This window comes from Podarcis vaucheri (genome assembly GCF_965113315.1).
Source record: "Podarcis vaucheri genome assembly, chromosome: 5".
Taxonomy (NCBI): Eukaryota; Metazoa; Chordata; class Lepidosauria; order Squamata; family Lacertidae; genus Podarcis; species Podarcis vaucheri.
Window position 1 is genome coordinate 46260113 of NC_138763.1, and position 21227 is coordinate 46281339.

The 21227-nt window shown below is 41.6% G+C and overlaps 1 protein-coding gene across 4 annotated transcripts in view; it reads left to right on the top strand.

The window, feature by feature from the left end:
• Positions 1-20930, top strand: part of SUFU (SUFU negative regulator of hedgehog signaling) — a 69693-nt gene extending 48763 nt beyond the window's left edge. For all 4 annotated transcript variants that reach the window (XM_082224829.1, XM_082224831.1, XM_082224830.1 and 1 more), the window contains 4 exons: positions 2673-2807; positions 3612-3750; positions 15860-15928; positions 19611-20930. In XM_082224829.1, the coding sequence (XP_082080955.1) occupies positions 2673-2807; positions 3612-3750; positions 15860-15928; positions 19611-19700 (433 nt within the window). In that variant the 3' untranslated portion in view covers positions 19701-20930. The remainder of the gene's footprint in view (positions 1-2672; positions 2808-3611; positions 3751-15859; positions 15929-19610) is intronic.
• The last annotated feature ends 297 nt before the right edge of the window (positions 20931-21227 follow it).

A 21227-nucleotide genomic window follows, 5' to 3' on the forward strand; every position in this document is an offset into this window, starting at 1 on the left:
AGAGTCCAGCAATATCCACAGAACCGTAGCTTCCCCATCCTTTCTTTATGCCTTCCATCTATTAAAGAATGGCTAGTATCTTATAGAGAGGTTGGCATTAATAAAACTTTTACCGGCTTAGGTGTGATTCTTTCAACTGGCTTTGTGCCTCACTGGGGAAACTGGCAGGAAGCGTTGAGGAAGGGTTGACAAAGTTTTCCAAATCCAAACATTTGCAAAGAATCATGACCAAGTTTGTCAGGGTTGTATAACCTGAAGGCAGTAGCTATGGATATTTATTGCATGTGAACAACCGGCTAACTGAGAAGTGATCCAATGTCATGTCCCTCCTGGAGGAATCTTTTTTGAGGGCTCACATGGAGTTCCTGAAGCTAAAATCACAATGGTGCAGTCTTTGGCAATGGCTCTTGAAGCAGATCTGTTGATTCTGTGCCCTCGGGACAGGTAACCCCTGTCTTGGAGACAGATGCCAAGTGGCCACCTAGTCCTCAGGAGTGCAGGTACCTAATGGTGCAGAATTGGTCAATCTCCAGCTGCAGGTACTTGCCTGAGGAATAAAGTATCCATTTGAACAAAGAGATATTTGGGAATAAGCCACTCTTCACAAGTCGGGGCTCTGAAGACTTGAGGCTTAAAAGCCTTCAGTTCTAGACAGAGTCCTGGAACAATGTGTGCACCAGCTCCTAGACTTAAATATCCCCTGATTACCAAACTGTTCACTAGGACCTCTCGCCACCACCCTGATGTTTGGACTTGAGACTTCCTTCAGATCTTGCTTCTCATTCTGACCTTGTGTTTGGACCTCAGACTGCCTTCAGACTGTGCTCCTGATATACACCTTCGCTAATTCCCATATGTAAATCAAGCAGCACTGTAAGAACTGACCTGATCTCTTAAAAATTCCATATAACAGTGTTTGAAACTTTGCTTCTAAGGCAACCAGACTCGTTGAGTACCACTTAGGAATATGTTTCAAGTCTTCAGGTACTGTTGTGTGTGAATGTATATTTGAATCAATACTAAGTGTTAACAGACATGGTCATTCTTCCTTTAGTGACTCCATCATCACAGATAATGTCTAGAGGCATCAGTAACTTCTCACACTGATTCTAGCTCACTGTGATAATAAAATTGGCAGTAAGGTTGTTTCTACATTGAAGAAGATATTCACAGTGCCTTATAAGATTCTTGTAAAAATAGGCCATCCGTGATAGGATCTGGCTAGGCTGTGCAGTGAAAAATCCTCTGGAAAATATGCCTGTGGGTCTTTAACTGTGAAAAGGCAATATTATGAATATTTACTTGTGAATGATCCTATTTTACTCAGTGGGACATGCTTGCTACATACATCTTGGCTATGTGAGAGGTTGGATGACTTAACAAATTTATGTAGGCATACAAATATTAATATGGATACTGCAGGAGCTTGGTCTAGCAGGTTCCCAATATTTTCATGGTATGCTACCATCTCTAAGTGATTCCTCCAGCAGGGAAATGACATCAGGTCACTTCTCAGCCGGTTGTTCACATGCAGTGCAAAACTCAGTGGTACTTATAGCCCCAAGGTTGCAGGTTCAGTCCCCGTAAGGGACAGCTTTGCAGGGTTTTGGACTAGATGATCCTCAGGGTCCCTTCCAACTCTACAATTCTATGATTCTATATTCCCAACCCATAGCTACTACCTTCAGGTTATACAATCCTGACAAACGCATTCATGATTTTTTGCAAAAGCTTGGATTTGAAATTTTTTGTCAACCCTTCCTCGACACTTCTGGCCAGTTTCCCCAGTGAGGCACAAATCCAGTCGAAAGAATCACAAGACCTAAGCATAGCCTGGATACTAGAAAGTAGGAGTGACACCCTTAAAAAATATAGATCATACTAAAATGAGAGTGTAGCCATTTTCAGGTGCCTCAAAGTCCTGAAACTTGTGAGATGAGGCAGCAGGAACAAGTGTGGTCGTTTCATCCCTCACCCCTCCTCTCCCTATTTTTTTGCCTTCTGCCTTGGGAAAGGAGAATGTCTGCCTGCAGCGGGAATGCTTTTGTATCTGTAGTGGCTTCCTGTGTGTATTGGAATGCTTTCATAGGTTTGAAGGCAATAGTGGTGGACCTAGCACATTTTACCCTACTGCCCCCCCCCCATGCTTACTGTTACCACTTTGGAGCACATGAAGATGGATTTTTGGATGGATTTCCCCCCTAAATTGATTTTTGAATTCTGAATTTATTGTTATTCATGTTTTATATTGTATTTTATGCTGTTTTTTGTTGCATCAATTAAGTGTTTTAAATTTGTTGTTAGCCGCCCTGAGCCCGATTTTCTGAACCGGGAAGGGCGGGGTATAAATAATTTTTTAATTTATAGATAGATAGATAGATAGATAGATAGATAGATAGAGCTGGAGAATAAGCTGCCTGTGAGCCAGAATTACTGGATCAAAATTGCATGTGATACGCTGGAATATTAAATTGGAGGGTAGAACATAGTGTACTTTTGCTGAGGATGGTTGCATACAGCCATGTTCCTCTCTGTTGGAAAAGTGTGTTGTCCATTTTCCAGGGCACATCTGTCTGCCTTTGCCATTAATAAAAATCCTCTTTACAAAGTGATGTAAAGCAGGGTATTGGTCTTGGGCTCTAAATTCACGCCTATGTTTTTCTTTCTCTTAGGAGTCGGAAGGACAGCCTAGAAAGTGAAAGCTCGGCAACAATTATTCCTCATGAGTTGATTCGCACAAGACAGCTTGAGAGTGTGCACCTGAAATTCAACCAGGAATCAGGAGCATTGATTCCACTTTGTTTAAGGTGAGTAGTCAGCCTGGTTCGCTCAGTTGGTTAGAGCGTGGTGCTGATAACTCCAAGGTTGCAGGTTCGAACCCCATATGGGATGGCTGCATATTCATGCATTGCAGGGCATTGTACGAGATGATCCTCGGTGTCGATTCCAACTCTATAATTATGTGAACTACAGCTTTCTGTGAACTACCACCCTCTTGCTGCTGTCACTTCAAGCACACTGTCACCATTTAACAAGGCATTTTGTCCATGTGACGTTCACTTGTGAATGTACATGCTAATAATAATGCACTGGTACACAAGGCACTGCTTTTATCATAATTCAGTCCAATATACAGCCCTGTATCGATAGAATCCTAAGTAACTGTCAGCTGATTTGATTGATTTATGAAAGATTGTGTATTGCAGTTAGTGAGGAAGAGTACAATTGAGTGTGGTTATCAAAAGTGGAGTTTTGGTATGGAATTGCTTTCACTTGAGCTCCCTTATAACAGGAGCTAATTCCCTGTGGTGTGAACCCATGAGGCTGCACTATGCTCATCAGTATTGAAACTGAAACACAGGTCAAATCTAAGTCTTCTTTTTTACCCAGGGCCAAAATAGTCAGCAAGGGCCTTAATCATAGGTTACTGTGGTCATGTTATGTTCACCCCCTTATGCCTTACTTTTTTATTATCTGTGAATTTAGAGTAATGTGCGTTCATGCTGTGAGACTTGAGTAGTTTAGTGCTTATAATATAGCAGTGTGTCACATGGAGAAGATACTGTGGATTTAGAAATCACATTTATGAGTGTTTCTATTTACTCTTCCAGGGGCAGACTATTACATGGACGGCACTTTACATACAAAAGTATTACGGGAGATACAGCAATCACTTTTGTGTCAACAGGAGTTGAAGGGGCCTTTGCTACAGAGGAGCATCCATATGCAGCACATGGGCCTTGGTTACAAGTAAGAGCCCTCTCATCCTCTTTCCATCTTGCTGCAGTCACTCCTTCCTTCTTCCCAAAAGAACATTTCTTCACTTCATTTTGCTATATTATTTTTAGGCCAAGGAAGCCTTTGCATTCTGCTGCAGTTTCTTTTGAAGTGTTTAGGAAAGAGAATTTAAAGCCAAAAAGTAATGGCAGTCTCTAATACTCTCTTCTGTGTAAACAGCAATTTTCTCTCCCAGAATCCCAGAACATTTTACCAACTCTGCATCCTCTAATTCCCTCTCTTACCACTGCAATGCAGCTACCTCTTGTAGTTACTGTTTTTGAACAGCACAATGCAGCCTAGAAGACAAGGTTACAATACTTGAACCCTTGAAAAACTCAAAAGGAAAATCAAAACTGCAGAAATGGGAACCTTGCAAAATGATCTTCGCCTAGGGCGCTGTTGTGAAGAGGCCTGGTTTTTGAGCAGAGAGGCATAGTATTCCTCTTCCCTTAATATGAAACTGTAACACACTTTTGATTTAAGAGTTTTTTTCTTAAGATATCCACAACATGAATTCCTAGAAATGACAGCACTCCTCCTGGCCCCTTTGCACACTGGGTATGTTTCACCCTTCCTAAAATCTTGCCATCATAACTGCGTACATCCTCTAGGATGAGCTAGTGGGGGCAGGAAATAGAGGAACTATTTGAAACAACTGAGTGAAATCCATGCCTATGGATGGAACTCTGCATGGCTTCTGTATCTCGTCTTGAAATACTTTCAAAGGCTGTAGCTTTGTTTATATAATCTACAACTAGTTAAGAAAAGGACAGGAAGTTTAGATGTGTGGCCATTTCTCCCCCCTCACATTTTTCAAGATGCATTTCTTTCCTAAGAACCCTTCAGTTCTTTGCTCCTGTAGGTGTCACAATTGGGCTGGGTATGAACTTTTTTTTTTAAAAAAATATTCTTAAGGCATATGAGCTTGAAACACTTTTAGAACATGTTGAACATGTAGGAAGTCCCTGTCAGCTTGTTTTCTGAGAAATGGATTCGCTTTCCCAGCACACTAATGATTTAGGATAGACACTCAAAGGATCTAGTCCATTGTTCTGGTTCTTGTACTATTGCCTGTGGCCTCTGAATATTTGCTCCAGATAATGGCTTTTTAGGATTTGTCCATGTGCGAATGTATTGAAGAGCCCTGTATAGCTTCTCAGTTAGTGCTCCAGCTATTAAGAAAGCACAGACAGTACAGACCCTTTTCAGAATAGACAAAGAATGATCTACATTTGCTGGTTGTGGGTGTGACATTTTTGGAAATAACCTTACCCAGTTTCATGCACCTCTGGCCGTCCTTCTTGCTGCTACCTGCCCTATAATTAGACATAACTGACAGATATAGGAAAGCTAGAATGAGTAGTTAGGGCCTAGAGCAAGCAGGTTAGTAGGTGAACCTGTAGTTGTAGAATATTCTTAGTTTTCGAAATGAAATAGCAGCTTGGCACAACCCATGTTTGGGGGGATAAAAGAGCACATTTGTCCTCAGCAGAGGTTTTGTATAATCAGATAAAGAATTCCCCAATGTCAGGGACAACCAGGAGTTCCAAGGGGTGGGCAGAGAAGGCACGGGGGTAGGAGGATGGGGCAGGGAAAGAAGCCAGTGATTTGGGGGGTTCTGTGCCACCTGTGAGGCAGGAGCTGGGGTTGGAGGAAGAGGAAGAGTCCGGGCGGGCAGGCAGCTGCGGGGGGCTCCTCTGTCCCTCCCCCGCTGTCTCCAAGGACAAGGAGGGGCTTAAAGCGACAGGAGCAGCTGGAGCTGCTGTGCAGGTGAAGTCGCCTGTTGCTTGTGTGAGGGGGCTTAAGTGAGCTGGAAGGGGCATGGTTGCTTCAACTGTCTGGGCCAGAGTATAATGCTGAAGAAGTAGGTGCCTAGCTAGCTAATTAGTAGGAGTGCTGTGTATATCCCTTGCACCTTAGGAGCTGATGTAGTTGAGTGTTTTGCCAACAAAGAACTAAACTACCAATTGCTTATTCTCATTGGGGCTGGGTGTGCTCTGGACACCCAACCACATTTACTCCCCGTTCGATTCTGTACCTAACAGTGACTACTCGTACCCAGCCCTTTTACTGTGTTTTCATTTTTGTCTAGCAAGGAAGTGGGAGATGTATGAAAGTGTAAAAAATGTGACCTCTAAATGAGTGCTTTTGACTCCTCATTAGAAGCATAAAGGTATTTGGCTCTAAATGGAAAGCATGTTTTAGATAACGATAACAAAAGAGAATGTAGTAAGATTCAGACTATAAGCCTTTGCCCATTTACTTGGGAATAAGCTCCAGAGAACATAATGGGATTTACTCCTGAGTAGACATGTAGAGGATTATATTATGTTTCCTAATGTAAAAACCACCAGGAAATTGTGATAGCAAGGATGGATGTAAAGGTGAGCATGTGGATATAAAGGTGAGCATGTGACTGAACTAAGGAAGATCCAGGTTGGACTTTTCTTGATTCTGAACATGATGAAATGTAAATGTTCAGCTATAAATTAAATACAATGTACATCCTTATAGAAAGATCTTTAAACCTTTTAGCAGTCAGCAATCCAGCTGTGCTCTCTGAATCTTGACAGAGGTCAACCAGTGTTTTGTATGCCTTCTTTGGAAATATGGCACTCATGTTTCCAAAGCACCTTTCCTTCTATTACTACTACCTTACAGAAAATCAGCTGCCAAAAACCCTACGGTCATACTTCTACAGGAACAAGGTGTGTTTACCAAGAATTGATTAGCTCCACTTTAAGTACTAATCTTGCCAAGGTGAAGGTGAATTAAATTGAGCAAGAAAAAGCAGCTCATCCCCTTGTCTGATCCAGCAGGGCTGCTCTTAGATACCCTGACCGTAGCCTGTTTAAGGCTTTAAAAGGAAAACAAAACATAACCCAGTATTTTGCATTTAACTTGGAAGCAAACTACTCACTTCTCTGGTAAAAACAAACAAACAAAACCTTGGAAGCAAACTGAAATCCAGTCTAGATGTTTTAACTCTGAAATAATAAAATCCCTGGCAGTCAGTATCTGTTAATAGGCACACACTCTGCCTCAGTGAACATTGTTGAAAGACAGTCACACGTCCAATGGATTACAGCAGTGGTGAGATACCTCTGGAGGCAATTTCCCCCAATCCATGTCCACTTACCCCACACTTGACGTCACATGTCAGGTGTGAGGCAGGTAAAAAGACGCAGCTGCATTGGGAGGGGGCTTTTATTTGGTGCCTTTTAAAATGGGTGTCAAATCCGCTTCTGGGATTGGTTCTACACAGGATCTCATGAGTGCAGCCAGTCCCTGCTGGAAGTGGGGCTTGCAGCTGCCACTGATGAGCTGACTCGCAGTGACTACAGACCCCATTTTGTTTGACTTCATGGTTTGATTTCAACAGTTGGCCCCACTTTGCTTACATGTGAGGTGATTGTACCCCAAAATAAGGCTTCTGTCATGTTTGGTTTTAGCTTCCACACCAAGCTGCCATTGCTAGTACCTGATGCATATACTATTCATTTTTCATACAGAGAGCATCCATTAGTCACAAAGTGAGCCTTCTGCCCTCAGTACAGCTCATAGTTCTTCCTCAATGTCTTTTTTACTCTCTTGCAGTTGCATACATTTTTTCTCCACCTTTTTAAGCTCAGAACTTGCTGAGCTCCCTAACATCAACTTGGAACACACAATTCCAGATTGTTTAGGAATCTATATGCTCCCCCAAATAGTATTATGGGGAGGAGTGCAACTTAATATTATTTAGATTTTATAATAATCTTATAGCAAATTAAGGTTTTTTGGCCACAAAATTTGAGGCTTTTTAGCATTACATATTAAAGTCCATGAAGAAAACTTTTCTACAAGTTTTTTATACCTGCTAATCAGTTACACAAAGCTGAAACTTCAGGATTCCTTGTGTCAGCCTAGCTTAATTCCCTAACACCTTCCACTGTCTCCGGTATTGTTCAATGAGAAAATCACTTTGAGCCACAAAGATGCTAAGCAAGCAAGAAGTCTCATTTGTTAGCACTAAGCTTCTGTTTGTATGTTAGTTACTGTGGCAGTGTCTCTGATGTGTAACACTCATACTAATGCTGTACATGATCAAAGGCTTCCAGCAACAGTTTCACCTCCTCTAGAATAATGGCTGCCAAAAGCATCAGCACCTCTTTCTGAAGATATTGCTAAGGCAAACCTCTTCCTGGGGGCAGAGTGAATGCTTCAGGTGAGCATTAAAACAGCCATGCTGGGTCAAACAAATAGCCTATCCAGTGTTGTGTAATGGGCTTTCTGTCATAGAAACCACATACAAAAATGTTAATAGCATTGGAGCTATTAAAACAGCATTTTCCATTTCTTCCTGTTTTCTTCCAGCATCTGTCAGTCCATGGTGTTAGGAATAGTCAAAGCATTAAAAAGCTAAGACAGAACTTGCATTAAGACAGTCCCTTTTCCGAAATAATAGAATGGCTGCTTCATTCTTTATGTAGCAGCACACATGCATTTGCCAGTGCTTTTGCTTTATTAAAGGACCACCGCTCTCTTGGCTCCATTGTGTCTTTATCTGCTTAACAGGCATTTGCAAATGCATAGTTGTTGCTTGCCCTCTCTGAATTTATATTTTAACATCTAACAATATAACGTGAAAGGTAAGAAAAATAGCGAACATCATTATTTTGAAACTGGCACAAATGTTCATTTTGCTGTAAATACACATGTTGGAGAAACTGGTGTGCTGAGCCTGACCTCACCTTCATCTAGGCGAAAACTCATTTGAAAAGCAGTCCTGTAATTTACAGTCCCTTTAACATTTTTAGCCATCTTTTGTAACATGATTTTGCTGTTGGATGTTACTATGCTGCTGGTGAGAAAAGTTCTACAGCTCAGGGCCAGACTAGATACAACAGTAGGCAGTATTTTAATAGTCACAGCCATGCCTCCCCCCATTGAAACTACAGGGTAAGAGGAAAGGGATAATGCCTCTCCCTGGGGCTGTCATTTGTCTTGGGCAGAAATTAATACCTTTATAATATCTGCATGTTTTGACCCACAGAAAGAATGGTGTGGAGAGAGTGGTTAAAACACACTCCAGTTCTGCGATTCTGGTTGGATCTCCCCTGCCACCCCCTCCCAGCTATTATTAAAGTATTAAAAATAGCAACACTATCTGCCTTCAGATGTAAGAAATGTGGGTAAGGAAACAGGGGCTGTTAGGGATGAGTATTCTAGCTCTGGCCTTCATCAGTTTTTGTCGTGTTCCACTTTGTAAAAGGTGACTGTGTCTGGTGGGGGAGCCTTTAATATCTATGGAGGCTTCCAGCACATTTTGGAACCATACTTTCCCCTATAAGGAGCCTCCACAAATACAAAAATTCCCCTCCCTGACACAGCCACTTCCTACAATTTAGACAATGATAAAAATCTAATAACCAAAGAAGGCTGCTGCCATGCCCGATTATGCCTACAGGTATGAGCAGTGTAAAAAATGTCTCCTCTTGATGTTGCTGTGTGTTACCTGTTTCCAAATAAAATTTAACTTCCTATTTGTTGCGGAGCATAGGCATCTCAACAGGTGTAAGCCATAATGGGTGTATGAAACAGCCATGCCATAGGCATAGGCAGGATTTATGTTGGGGGGGGGAGGCAGGACACCCACCTGTCATCATCCTCTGTCTGACAGATTTGGAATGAAATGTCTCAACAACAGTTTTAAATCACTTTCTTTTGCTCAGAAAAATCTGTCAAAAATCTTTTTACAGTTTCTACTTTTAGTTAAGTATTTTTATTTATTTACTTGATGGGGGGAGGCAGCTTCCCCCTCCCGGCTATGCCCATGAGCCATGTTAAGAGGCAGTATGCCAGTGAATACAACAATATTCTTGGGAGCAACAGTGTTGGAGGGCTCTTGCCTTTATGTTGTGTTTGCCATCTTCCCAGGAGCTGGCCACTGTGAGAAATGGGTACTGCCTTTTAGGTAGTGGTAACAACTAATTCTGCGCTTGGTGTTGTCTAAGTGTAGCTGCATATGTGATCATTGGGAAGAAATACACAAGAAATTGCAGCAGCCACTGCTCATACCGCATTCAAAATTTGCTTTCAAAAGTGCCTGGCATTTGGCTTGTCAAGCAAGTATGCAGGGCAGCACTTGAACCAGGCCTGGCATGGGAAGTGAGAAGCTCCACTGTGCACATTGAAGTCACTATTAAGGTTTCAGTCTGCCATTTTGTTGATCACCCTTGCTAATCAAGTTCTTCTCAAGCTTTGGCTATATAACAGTAATAATAGCAACAGCTGTAACAAATATTTTATTTATTTAACCCTTTGTCATGTAGGGTCCCAAGGTGGCATGCAACAGCATAGGGAAACAAGTCACAAATGTGGCAAAACAGGTGAAAACCATAGCATCAGGTGAAAAAAGCAAACATAAGTTGCAACTGTACTTAACCAACCAGACTCAAAACCATCCTTGGAATGTCCTATTATTCAGCCATTTTTGCCTCCTGTTAGCTACTTTTCTTTAATATTTAACAGAAGGCTAATCCCTAACAGGCCTTGACTTGGGTTCTTATTTTTAGAGCAGGGAGCTTGATGTACCTTTTTGAAAGGTCCATGTCTTTGATGTGCATTGAATCACTCTTAGGTTTCCTGCCCAAAAAATTCTGTTACGTTGATAAAGAAGGATTTCTCTTCATAAAAATCCTTATCCAAGCATTTCATAAGAAAATAAGGGTCTCTGACATGCAGTTTTTGAGATTACCTCTGAAGAGTAATTTCTTGTTTCAATAAAATAATGACAATTTTTTTCTTTAAAGTTCCCCAAGTCTCAGTGGCATGTTGGGAATACCAATATATGCTAAAGGTTTGTGGAACAATATAGGTTGAGTCTTTTGTGTCATTTCCTCAAGTCTCCTTTGAGTAGTGTAGCTTTACAGGGGAAGTGTGATGATTGTGACAAGCACATTCCAACACAATTACCAACACCCACCACAAACTGCTTTACTTTTTGCTTGAACAAACTAAGAGAGCTGACTAAAATATTGTACAATTGCTCTGTTCTAGTAAGGCTATCCAGAGGCAAGCATTTAGCAGTTTTATCACTTTCTCAAGATTTGTGTAGATACATAGCACTGTGCAAATCATCCCCTAGGTTTGTTGAAGCAAAACAAGGCAATAGTGCCTTACCCTCTGGTAGGTGTTGAGAGGCACTATTAAGCCATGTTTAGCCTCTCCAGGGACCAGCATAGGGTTGATTCTACAGTCTAAGCTTGAATGACTCTGCCGCACCATCCCATTTTTAGCAAGAGAAGAAACAGTCAGCTCTCTCAAGTTTGCAAGCTCTTGCCCCATTAAATTCCTGGCTGCTATTCATATAAGAAGGTCCATTAGCAGTATGAAGATGCAGGCCTCCCTCCCTCCCTTCCACTGTTGGAGGGAAGGAGGCACTGTTCTTGGCAATGTCTGTCCAGAATTGGGTAGGTACATTGCAGAGAATTGGAAACAAAGGGTCCCATGGCATCAGTGTTCTATTACCATAAGTGTTCATGGGCTGGAGTCCACTTCATCAGATACATGTAGTATTATACACAGTTGGCAGTATGGGTATAGAGAAGTGGGAAAGAGAGAGAGAGAGAGAGAGAGAAAAGGGGGCCAAATGGCTGTGAACAGCAACAAGTACATAAAATTGTCACAACTATAAACCTGAAGAGAAGGGGAAAAACATTCACAAAAGCAGCAATTGGTGATAATATAATTATCCTAAGTTTTGCAATTGTTAGTTAACATTTGTACTGAACAGGAAACTATTGTCTGTATTCAAGCCTGAACAGACTTGGACTTCTTGGTTCTATTTCAACAATTTCATGCTGGAGTCTCCTTATAAAATAATTTCAGAGAATGCAATTTTTCAGGTTAGTAACAGGGCTCTGGGATGTTGAAATGTACTCTTACTGGTTTCTGAATGCTGCCATTTCTAGTGTCTGATTTGCAAACGTTTTGTCTTTTGCATAGAGACTGACCTTTATGTAGAAGGACATTGCTAGCAGGTGACAATATGAGCAGGTGCACGAGTCCTTAACATTAGGTCTTACAATAGTGCATCAACTTTGTCTTAATAAACACTCAGGCATCTAGGGTTGCAGTAGGGTCTGTGTCCATGTACAGCTACTTAAAAAGATCTCAGCAAATATCAGACCCTGGGCAGGAGAGGCACTCCTTCTGGTAGTCAGAGCTCCAACTATTCCAGGCTTTCTATGTTAACCAGAACCTTGAATTTGAGAGTAGCTATCTTTAAGCAAGGATAAGTCAACTCAAGGCCTGTGAGAAAACAGTATCATTGTTCAGGATGGCCTGTAGATCCTTGACATTATGCAGACATGGTTTACTTGTGAGCTGTACATGACAGGTAGTGTTCTGTCAAATTTTCCCCTTTACGGGACTCTCCTGTAGTAGATTATTTCTAGATACAAGTATAACCTTGATGATCCTGCTTTTTCACTTCATTGGGTTGGTGTTAATTGTTTAAGAAATTCCTGATGTAAATCCTAAAGGTGTGAGTCCCTGTCCAACAGGTTGGAACAGATGCAGTTCTCTTAATAAGACTTGGCTATGGACAGTGGATCTTGTAGTGTCTTTGTGGTGGAAGTTAGATTACAAATGTGCAGTGGGTTTCTGGTATAAGGTGATGCTTGTCTTTTTATTGCATAGAAGCACACTGGTGTCCAGAAAGTGAACTGGCTTCTTGAAGTAGTCCAGGCCCAGGTCCATGTTCAGACCATCAACCTAATTTAATAAACCTTAGTTTGTGTGATTCCATTTGGTGGCTTAAACAATCGATCTGAAGGACAAAAAATACTTCCTCAGGTTTTAGATGGTGTGAATATGTCACAGCAAGAATGGTCTAAGGTGGCAACTTTTATAAGTGAAATAATTAGCAGGATTCCAACAACAAACTGCTTGTTCCCACAAAACGCTTTTCCTCCATATCACCATTGTAGGCCGAGGAAGTAGTGTACAGAGGGACAGGTCAGTGGATTCCAGCATAGTTGAAGAAGTCAGACAATGTGTGATGAAAATATAACCTTTGGGGTACCTGGATCAAGGGAGAAGGATGGCAAAACCTAGCTTTGTTTCTCCTCTCCCCTTTGCTTGGCTTGGGGTGGGAGAAATAAAGCTATATTTTGCAAGCGAAAGCAGAGAAGCCTCGCTGCTGTTTCGAAGAGCAAGCAGGATTGCTCACCCTTCACATTAGCCAGTGCTTAGGGAGGGGGATTCTTTTAATGCTAATTTCAGGCATGTGAGAGAGCGCCCTGCAGGGTGCACTCTTACATTCCTGCACCAAACTGATGTCCTGCACCAAACAGGTTCGCTTGCCCTTTCATCAGCCAGTGGTGGTGGGAATCCTACTCAGCAAAAATGCACATGCACCGAAAGCCCAGTTCTTAGGAGGATCGTTCTTCCTTCACGCCAGCTGCTAGGTACTGAGTTCCAAAAGCGCTGTTTGAAATATCCATCCCCATTCTCCTTTAAACAGTGCTTTTATGCACCCCTTTGCTGAAACAGGAGCATGGGGCTCTCTTAAAGTGCTTCTCAAAAGCACTGTTTGAAGCCACTTGCACACTTCTCTTGTGAGCAGGTGGTAGTGGCAGGGGGGAGAGTGTGAGAGACCTTTCTTCCCCACATTGCCTGCGTACTTGTAGGAGAAGAACATGCACTGCCTCAAACAGCACTTCTGAGCAGAATATAATTCCCACCCATGGGCAAATGGGCAGAGATTACATCCTGCTGGGAACAGGATACACAGCCAAGCCAGACTTAAACCCCATCCTCCCACTGATCTGACATTGGCAGGTAGCCGTGGTTTGAGAGAAATGGCCTCATGGGCCACATTGGTTCCCCACCCCTGCTGTATGAGATCAACTATTAGAATGAGAATGTTTCTAGGATACATCTGGGGTTGGGTAACAACCAGTTACAAACCCTTTTTACAGAGAACATCTATTGTTGGCCAGCCAAGTTTTTCCTGTTAACATTAGTTCACAAAACGTAATTTTAAGGAATTTGTTATTGTTTCTTGGCATCAACAACCAGACCTATAGAGTTACCTTTGCTTTCTCAAAACCTCCAGTTTCCTTTAGCCTTGCTGTAGAGACTCCCTCCAATGGATGAGAGAGAGGTTTTGCTGGGCATGCCACTCATACTTCTGCTTCTTTTTTTTACATTTGTAGAAAATGTTTCAGCTTTCCTATTTTGTCATTGCATAGTATATGCCAAGCCTTCATTGTAAACAAGAAATGTGAGTTCAGTTGTGTTTTTTTAAGTGCTCTTGGTCAATGCAAGTGAGATTCAAATTCCTAACTGCTGATCCTGCAAGATGGGGGAAATAGCCTCAAAATACAAACATGTCTTCTCCATAAATGTAAAGCATCATTTCTGTGTTTGCACAGTATTCTCATTGTTCCATCTTGCCTAGTGTAATTCAGTGCTGCAAGATGTAGTGAGGGCCACAGGCTTAGATGACTTTAAAATGAGACTTATAGAGGATGGGTGTATCACTGCATAATATGATAGCTAAACAGAGCCTCCCAGTCTCAAAGATTGCCTTTCTCTGAACATCCCGAGCTGAGGGCTGTTTTCATCCCCTGCTGTGGTCTTTCACAAAGCATATTTCTAGTTATTGCTGTCCAGATATGTCCACTGTTTGCCTGAGCCTAGAAAACCTAGCATTGGTTGCTAAAGGCGGAGCACACTTGTAAGGTAGAGGGGGGTGTTGTATGTTTTACAAACAGTCTCCATACAAAGGCAGAACCATGTCCTAGCTTGAGTAACCAGTTACAGCAGGCTAGTGAGGCAGGAACTGTTTGCACAATGCCACCAGGTCTATTGAAGTGTTGTGGCATTTCAAAAGCCCCATAGTGTGTACCATTTGATAGTCTGGGGCCTGTTTGCTGCTCTAGGGACTGTTTACCATGTTAGTTGTAGCTGAAAGTTTCCCTGGGAGGAAAAGATCCTCTTGGATGAGAGTTTTAAATGTGTGTAGAACAACAGAGATACTTATCTCAGATTTTCCTATCATTTTCTTACAGGGAATTTCCCCCCAATAGGGGAATAAATGGCTACTGTCTGCTACCAGTCTCTTCATAGTGTCCTGTTGTTAGGAGCTCTTAAATATTCTCAAAAGGTGGTGCTCAGTTCAAGTTGAACATTTTTCAAAGAACAGGGCCTATTTGTTCAATTTCAACTTCTAAGCTTCTAAATCCCAGAAGAAATTAAATGAGGTGCCTAGAGCTATGACAGCCTGTGATGTTGATTTGCTGCAGATGTCACCTTTAATATCATGCACATCAAATGCATGCAATTTCTAGTGCAATGTGGTGCCGCCACTGCAGGAACAGTGCTGAATGTAAGGAATGCTGTGAAAAAGATATTGTTGATAATAGCTAACTGTACAGTCTCCTTAAAAGCCATGCTGTAGGAACTCTTGAGGGTGAAAACATGGGTAGGAGATAAGGGGTTTTGCTGCTATGCCTAAATGCCCTTGTGTATCTGGTTTATCTGACCCTTGCAGAAGAAACATGATTTTTGCTAGGGCAGGTATATCTTTTGTCTATTAGCACTGGATTACGTCTTGGTATTTCAGGCATGGTTTAACAAAGAAGTTCTTTGAAGGTTAGATTATTTGACCCATTTGGTAGGAAATGTGTTTGCAGGCTAATAGTAGCTTGCTCCTCTTCCTCCTATCAGTTCATTGAAGCCTAAGGCTAGCTCATGGTGTTTCAGACAAAAAGCACCTCCTTTCTCCTATTGCCTGTCTTTTCAGATAATGTAATCTCTCTTCACAATTCTTAGCTTTTCTTCTCTGAATCAAAGCTTTCAGTTTTTGACACAGGGAGAGAATTGATGATACAACTAGATTCCCTAATAATTGCAGCATTTTGTAGGTACTAGGGGAGGAAACAAACCAACCTCCAAGGGCTTTGTGAATTTCTGTATGAACAACAGTACAGTTTCTTCTCTGTGCACTAAGAAAGAGTCTGTTGCTTGGCAATTAGGTGAAGCTTGGAGCGTAAAAGAATAAAACTACTGTCTCTCCCTTTTGCAGATCCTGCTGACTGAAGAGTTTGTGGAAAGAATGCTGGAAGACCTAGAAGATCTGAATTCTTCAGAGGAAGTAAGTTTCTTAACTCTAATATCCAAAGGGACTCTTTCTGTATTCAGGGGGTTGATTTGCTTGGTTGATGGTTTGATGGCCTGGTTTCTTGGCTATAAATCCAGGGCTCATGTTTTCTTTGCTGTTATCACCCAGTCCTTGAAAGTCCTTCATGTGGCCACCCCAAGATTATGTGGTCGGAGCACTGGGGATGGTAAAGATTGAATGTTCTATTTTAGGACTTCTATGCTAGCCACTCCCCTGGCAGTTGTTGATGTCTTGGCAAAATTCCGATGGAGTTCCTATCCCTTATAGTCTACTGAATGTAGACATAGACTTTGACTGTCTGTAATGACACCTTCAGTAGCTTTTTACTGCTTACTTGACAGTCTTGCATTGTGGTAAGAGCATTTATATGACTCCTCTGTGGGGCTGCTAATGGTTTTTCATGTGCATATCATAAGGTAATCCTCCCTAACATTCATTCATTGCCATGAAAAGCAAATAATCCTAATTCTCACAGTTCTGTTGACTCCAGTCAAGGTTTGTCTGCTTGTAGAACAGCCTTTCCTACTTCTACTGCCCAAACTGCCCTGTTGTTTAATTCTTACTGCTGAAGTTTTGTAGTCTCAGAATTAGAAGGCTGTGTTGTAATGAAAGTTACAGTAGTTGTTTATTTTTAAATTGACAGGATAAGGGGAGGGTGGCAGAAATTTACAGTCAAAGGAGATAACACAACCAACTTGGAACATGCACACCTGGTTTTCTGTAATGGAGTCTGTCTTGGGGCCTCTCTTGGCCAAAACTGAAACTTCCTTTTAAGGTGCAGGCTACTATAGAAAAGTTATTTTTAGGCATGCTTCATATTTATTTTTAGGGGTGCTTCATAACAGTCTTCAGGATTGGCAGTGGAGAACCCTCTCCATTCCCCAAAGTCTTAGGTCAGTGAGAAGTTTGGTTCATCATATGAGGAGTTGGTGACTGCCTCTTGGTCAGGGCCAGAAAGACAGCTGGCTCAGGGACTGCGGAGTTACCTAGAATCTTAAAACCATGCAGGAAGGCTTGGCACACTTCTTACATGGATTAAAAATGGATTTGAGAGCTATTTTGAGGAACAGTCAACATCAAAAATGGGGGGGGGGTGTTTTTTTACAGCAACAAAAACAAAAAGAATGAAGTTAAAAGACTGTTTCATCTTGCATCTAATACTTAACCCAGTGTCAGGGAACTGACATCAGAGGCAAGAGGAGAGGTAAGGCTCCCCAATGATGCAGGGGAGGGAACCAGCAAGGAGAGAGAGAGAGCTTCCGCTGGGGAAGGAAATCCAGGGGACACCAGGAAGAAAGGGGAGGCTGAGAGTACTGCGGAGGGAAGGCTCCGAGACTCTTCCAGTGAGATCAGCAGAGAGAGCACAGGACCTCCACTTGGCACGCCTACGCTGCGCAGAAAGCTTCCGCGTAGAGAATCTAGGCGGAGACTTGGAGTCAAGGAACTTTTATGCTGGAAGAAGTTTAGGAAACACCCACTGACGGATTCTGCCAGTGACTGAGACAGTCGCGTTGTAAGGGCTGTCAAACCAGGGAAAGGTTTAGCTATACAACCAGCTTGGAGCAGTTTGCAGTTTACGCACAAGCAATCCCAATTCCCATTACACCCAGTAATGTGAATGAAGTTGTCTTTCATTATTACACCAAGTTTACTGCCTCCCTAATTTTTCTTTATCTCAAGATCATTCAAGTTTTTAGTGAATAAATGATAGTTCTAAATTACTTTTTAACCATTTTTTCATGTGAAGAAATTATTGGAGGAGTTTTAAAATAAGTTTACCATTGAATGATCTTCCCTCAGTGAAGGAGAGCACTAATGTAAGCTTTCTCTTGATTTTCTGTAAGTGTGATCTACTGGTTCACTCTGTTGACAGTAGGTTTCTGTTATACCCAGGATTCCTGTTTTTTTTAGCTTCCAAGCTCTTAAGCTCTCCCATCACAGTTAAGAGATTTCTGTAATGTTAACATATAAACACCTATACATTCTATCTCTCTTCAAACATTTTCTAGTTCAATTTCTTCAGTCACTCTTTGGGTTTTTGCTAGCTACCATTTTTCTCTGTATACTCATTTTAGAGTTGTACTCTGTCCTCCACTTTACCTGAAAAACATTTACATCATCATCCTTAAGTGTGAAATCATCCCGAACTTGATGATCCTCAACTCCGGTTTGCTTAGCCTGAGAAGTTAAGTCTAATAGCTGCTCTGTGACTTCTTTCATGTTCAGCACCAGCAGTTTGGTTACACTGCAGTTGAAGTGGAGGGTGCCTCTTTGTACAGGCTCAGCTTGTCCCAGAAGAGACCCTGATGTCTAGCAAATGGCTGCTCTAAAATGCTTTGCTTAATAGTGTGATAGAAATTTCCTTCATCTATACTCTTCCTCTTCATACCACTATCACATCCAAGAACTAGGGCCCTGCAGTTCCACCAGTCTAGCTGGTCATGTATGTGGAAGAGAGAGCATTTCTGAAAATACTACCTTGGAGGGCTTTGACTCAATGTTCTACTCAGTGCTATTTTTCTAGAAAAAGAGGTGCCAGAACTCAGCATGAACACCTCCCTCATTCTCTTTGAATGGCAATGGTGCCCATCTGAGAGCTGCTGGAACTGAGTTCTGGCAGGAAAAAAGCCCATGTAACTTAACCACTCCTCAGCCAATGTGCACAATGGTCATTGACTTCTCCATTTAACAGTCTATCCAGTCTACAGTCTTCCCACCAGGCAGACTCCACCCCCAGTTTTGTGATTGCCTCTTACTAGCCCCTTCCCCAATCAACTCCTGTAAGTTATTAAGCACCCAAGAAATAGGACAGTTCTATGGAACCCCCCCCCCAATTCCTCAGCTAAGACCCTCATTCTCCATAATAGCAAATGAACTGTTGGCATGGAGTAAGGCTCCTCTATGTGTCCCTGAATTCTGCCCCCCCCCCTATTTTTCAAAGTCAGCCTCAGGGGAATGAATTTGTTCCCAATAACCAGGACCTCATAAGTCCCTATATTTCTGCTAGTTTTCTAGTTTTGCTACTGTTCTTGTTACGTTCATGTGGGATTGATGTTAACCTTGAGAGGCTTATTGGGACTTCACTTCCCCATGACCCTTGCATGAATCCTTTATTTGCCAGTCTCACCAGCTTCTTCCTCAACTACCTTATTGTGGGGTTTCACTTGTGTTTGTTGTATATCAAACCTATTTTAAAACTGTTTTATCACTGAATTGTCAATGTCTTGAACTCTGTGCGTGTTTGCTGTACCCTGAAGTCTTATATGCATGATACACTGGGCTAGAAAACCTCTGAATTCACTGACTCAGTCCTTCTTAAGCAGGTGCCAAAAAAAGAGGCCCTGGTGAATTAAGAGAAAGCAAAGTAAGACAGTAATGCACAAGTGAGTGGTAGAAATAGGAAAAAAAATACTTGACTATGTAATCTATGTAAAGTGACCTGTGATCTTTGGATGAAGGGTGGTATACATTTTTAATAAATAATGATAAAATAACAGTCTTCTGTCCCAAATGAACACTTTGGAAAAAGATTTCCATATTTACCTGATAGCTGGAAACTTTTGCTTCTATTGGGTCTAATGGTATTATTTTGTTTGCTTTGTGTATCATACATCATGGTAAGTTATATTAACTAATAACTTTTTTGCTTCTTTAGTTCAAACTTCCAAAGGAGTATAGTTGGCCTGAAAAGAAACTGAAAGTCTCCATCTTGCCTGATGCTGTATTTGACAACCCACTGCATTAAAGCCAGCTGAGACCCACAAGCAACAAGTTGCTGTATGCTGCCCAGTGACTCATAGGATAATTTAGTGCAGTAAAAGCTCTTCCTGCAAATAAGAGATGCTGCTGCATATCCACTGCAAACAACGGAGGGGTTACTCAACAGCAGTCCAGCCGGAACTCAATTCTTCCAGTACCTGGCATTCTCCTCCGTCATGGAAGAACTCTGAATAACCTGCATATGAATGAGTGTGAGAGTGAGACAAGGAGAGAGAAGTATTTAACTATTAATAGTAGTTGTAAGAATTCCTTTCCCTACTTTAACTGGCTCCGGAGGTCCCTGCAACCCCCAGCCCAGGGTTTATGTGCCTCATCTGCCTTGGCTTAATCACACAATTTTCAAGCGTAAACACACAATCCATTAGAAGTATTTTTTGTAACTCTCAAATTCTTTAATTAGCCATGCTTCTTCTGGCCAGAATTATTCCTTCAGTGTGATTTTTTTTTATTGCTCCAGAAAGGCCATTTTGTTTATACTTTATGTACACACAATCAAACTGAGGAAACACTGATCAGTTTTGATGCCACGCTAGGGACTGATTTGGCAGGGGAATCATGGTCCCACTGGCTAAACTGCCATGATGTTACAGAGGGGGCTGTACTTAAGCTGTCATTTTAGATTCTGAATTCTGAGGCCTATAAACATCCTATTTAAGTCAGGAGTTTGCCCTAGGGAAGAGATACAGCTTGGGTTATATTTAGGAAAAGGTTGCTTTAAAAAGTTCTGTGAAACCCAAGCCTAAGTGTTTTTCTTCAGAATGAAACTTAATGGTGTTCAGTGGGGCTTCCTACCAGGAAAGTACTGGATTGCAGGATTAAACACCTATCTTAGTGTGTCCTAGGGTAATAGGCCAAAATGATAATTGATTCTCTTCAAAGATAAGCATAACTTCCTTGTTTCATGGTCACCTATGAAAGGGACAAGTACATGGAGAATTGGGTTTCATAGGTATTTCTCATTGGACTGTACAATGAGCGGAGGGCTTTGGGTGTTTATTTTCTAACTTGGTACAGCCAGATCTTCTGGGTTAACAATTTTGATACTGTATCCTTCCTGAAGTTTCCTATAGATTTGTACCAAATTTTCCTGACTCATACTGCAGAGAAATAGAAAAGGGTACATTAGTTAAAGAGATGCCTGAAAACCTGTTGTCTTGTTTCTAAATTGGCTTTAAAAACAAAGTTTTCCAAAGAACATTTAAATCATGTTTTCACTTTCCATTCACATATTTTGGGAAGGCATATCTGTTAATTTTAATGCATATTGAGTCAGGCCATTTCAGAATGTTTTGAAAATTCAGCTTGATGTACTACTGCAAACACAGGCATTAATTTTCAGAGTTCTGGTCTGATTTTGAGACAGCTAAACTGTATTTCTAACACCATTTTGTGCAGACTTTGACTTTGTGTTTATAGGCAGTTTGACTAACTTTCTAGGAGAGGAAATGAAATCTGGCACTGCTAAAGCAGAAATCTACAACCTGAAACTATC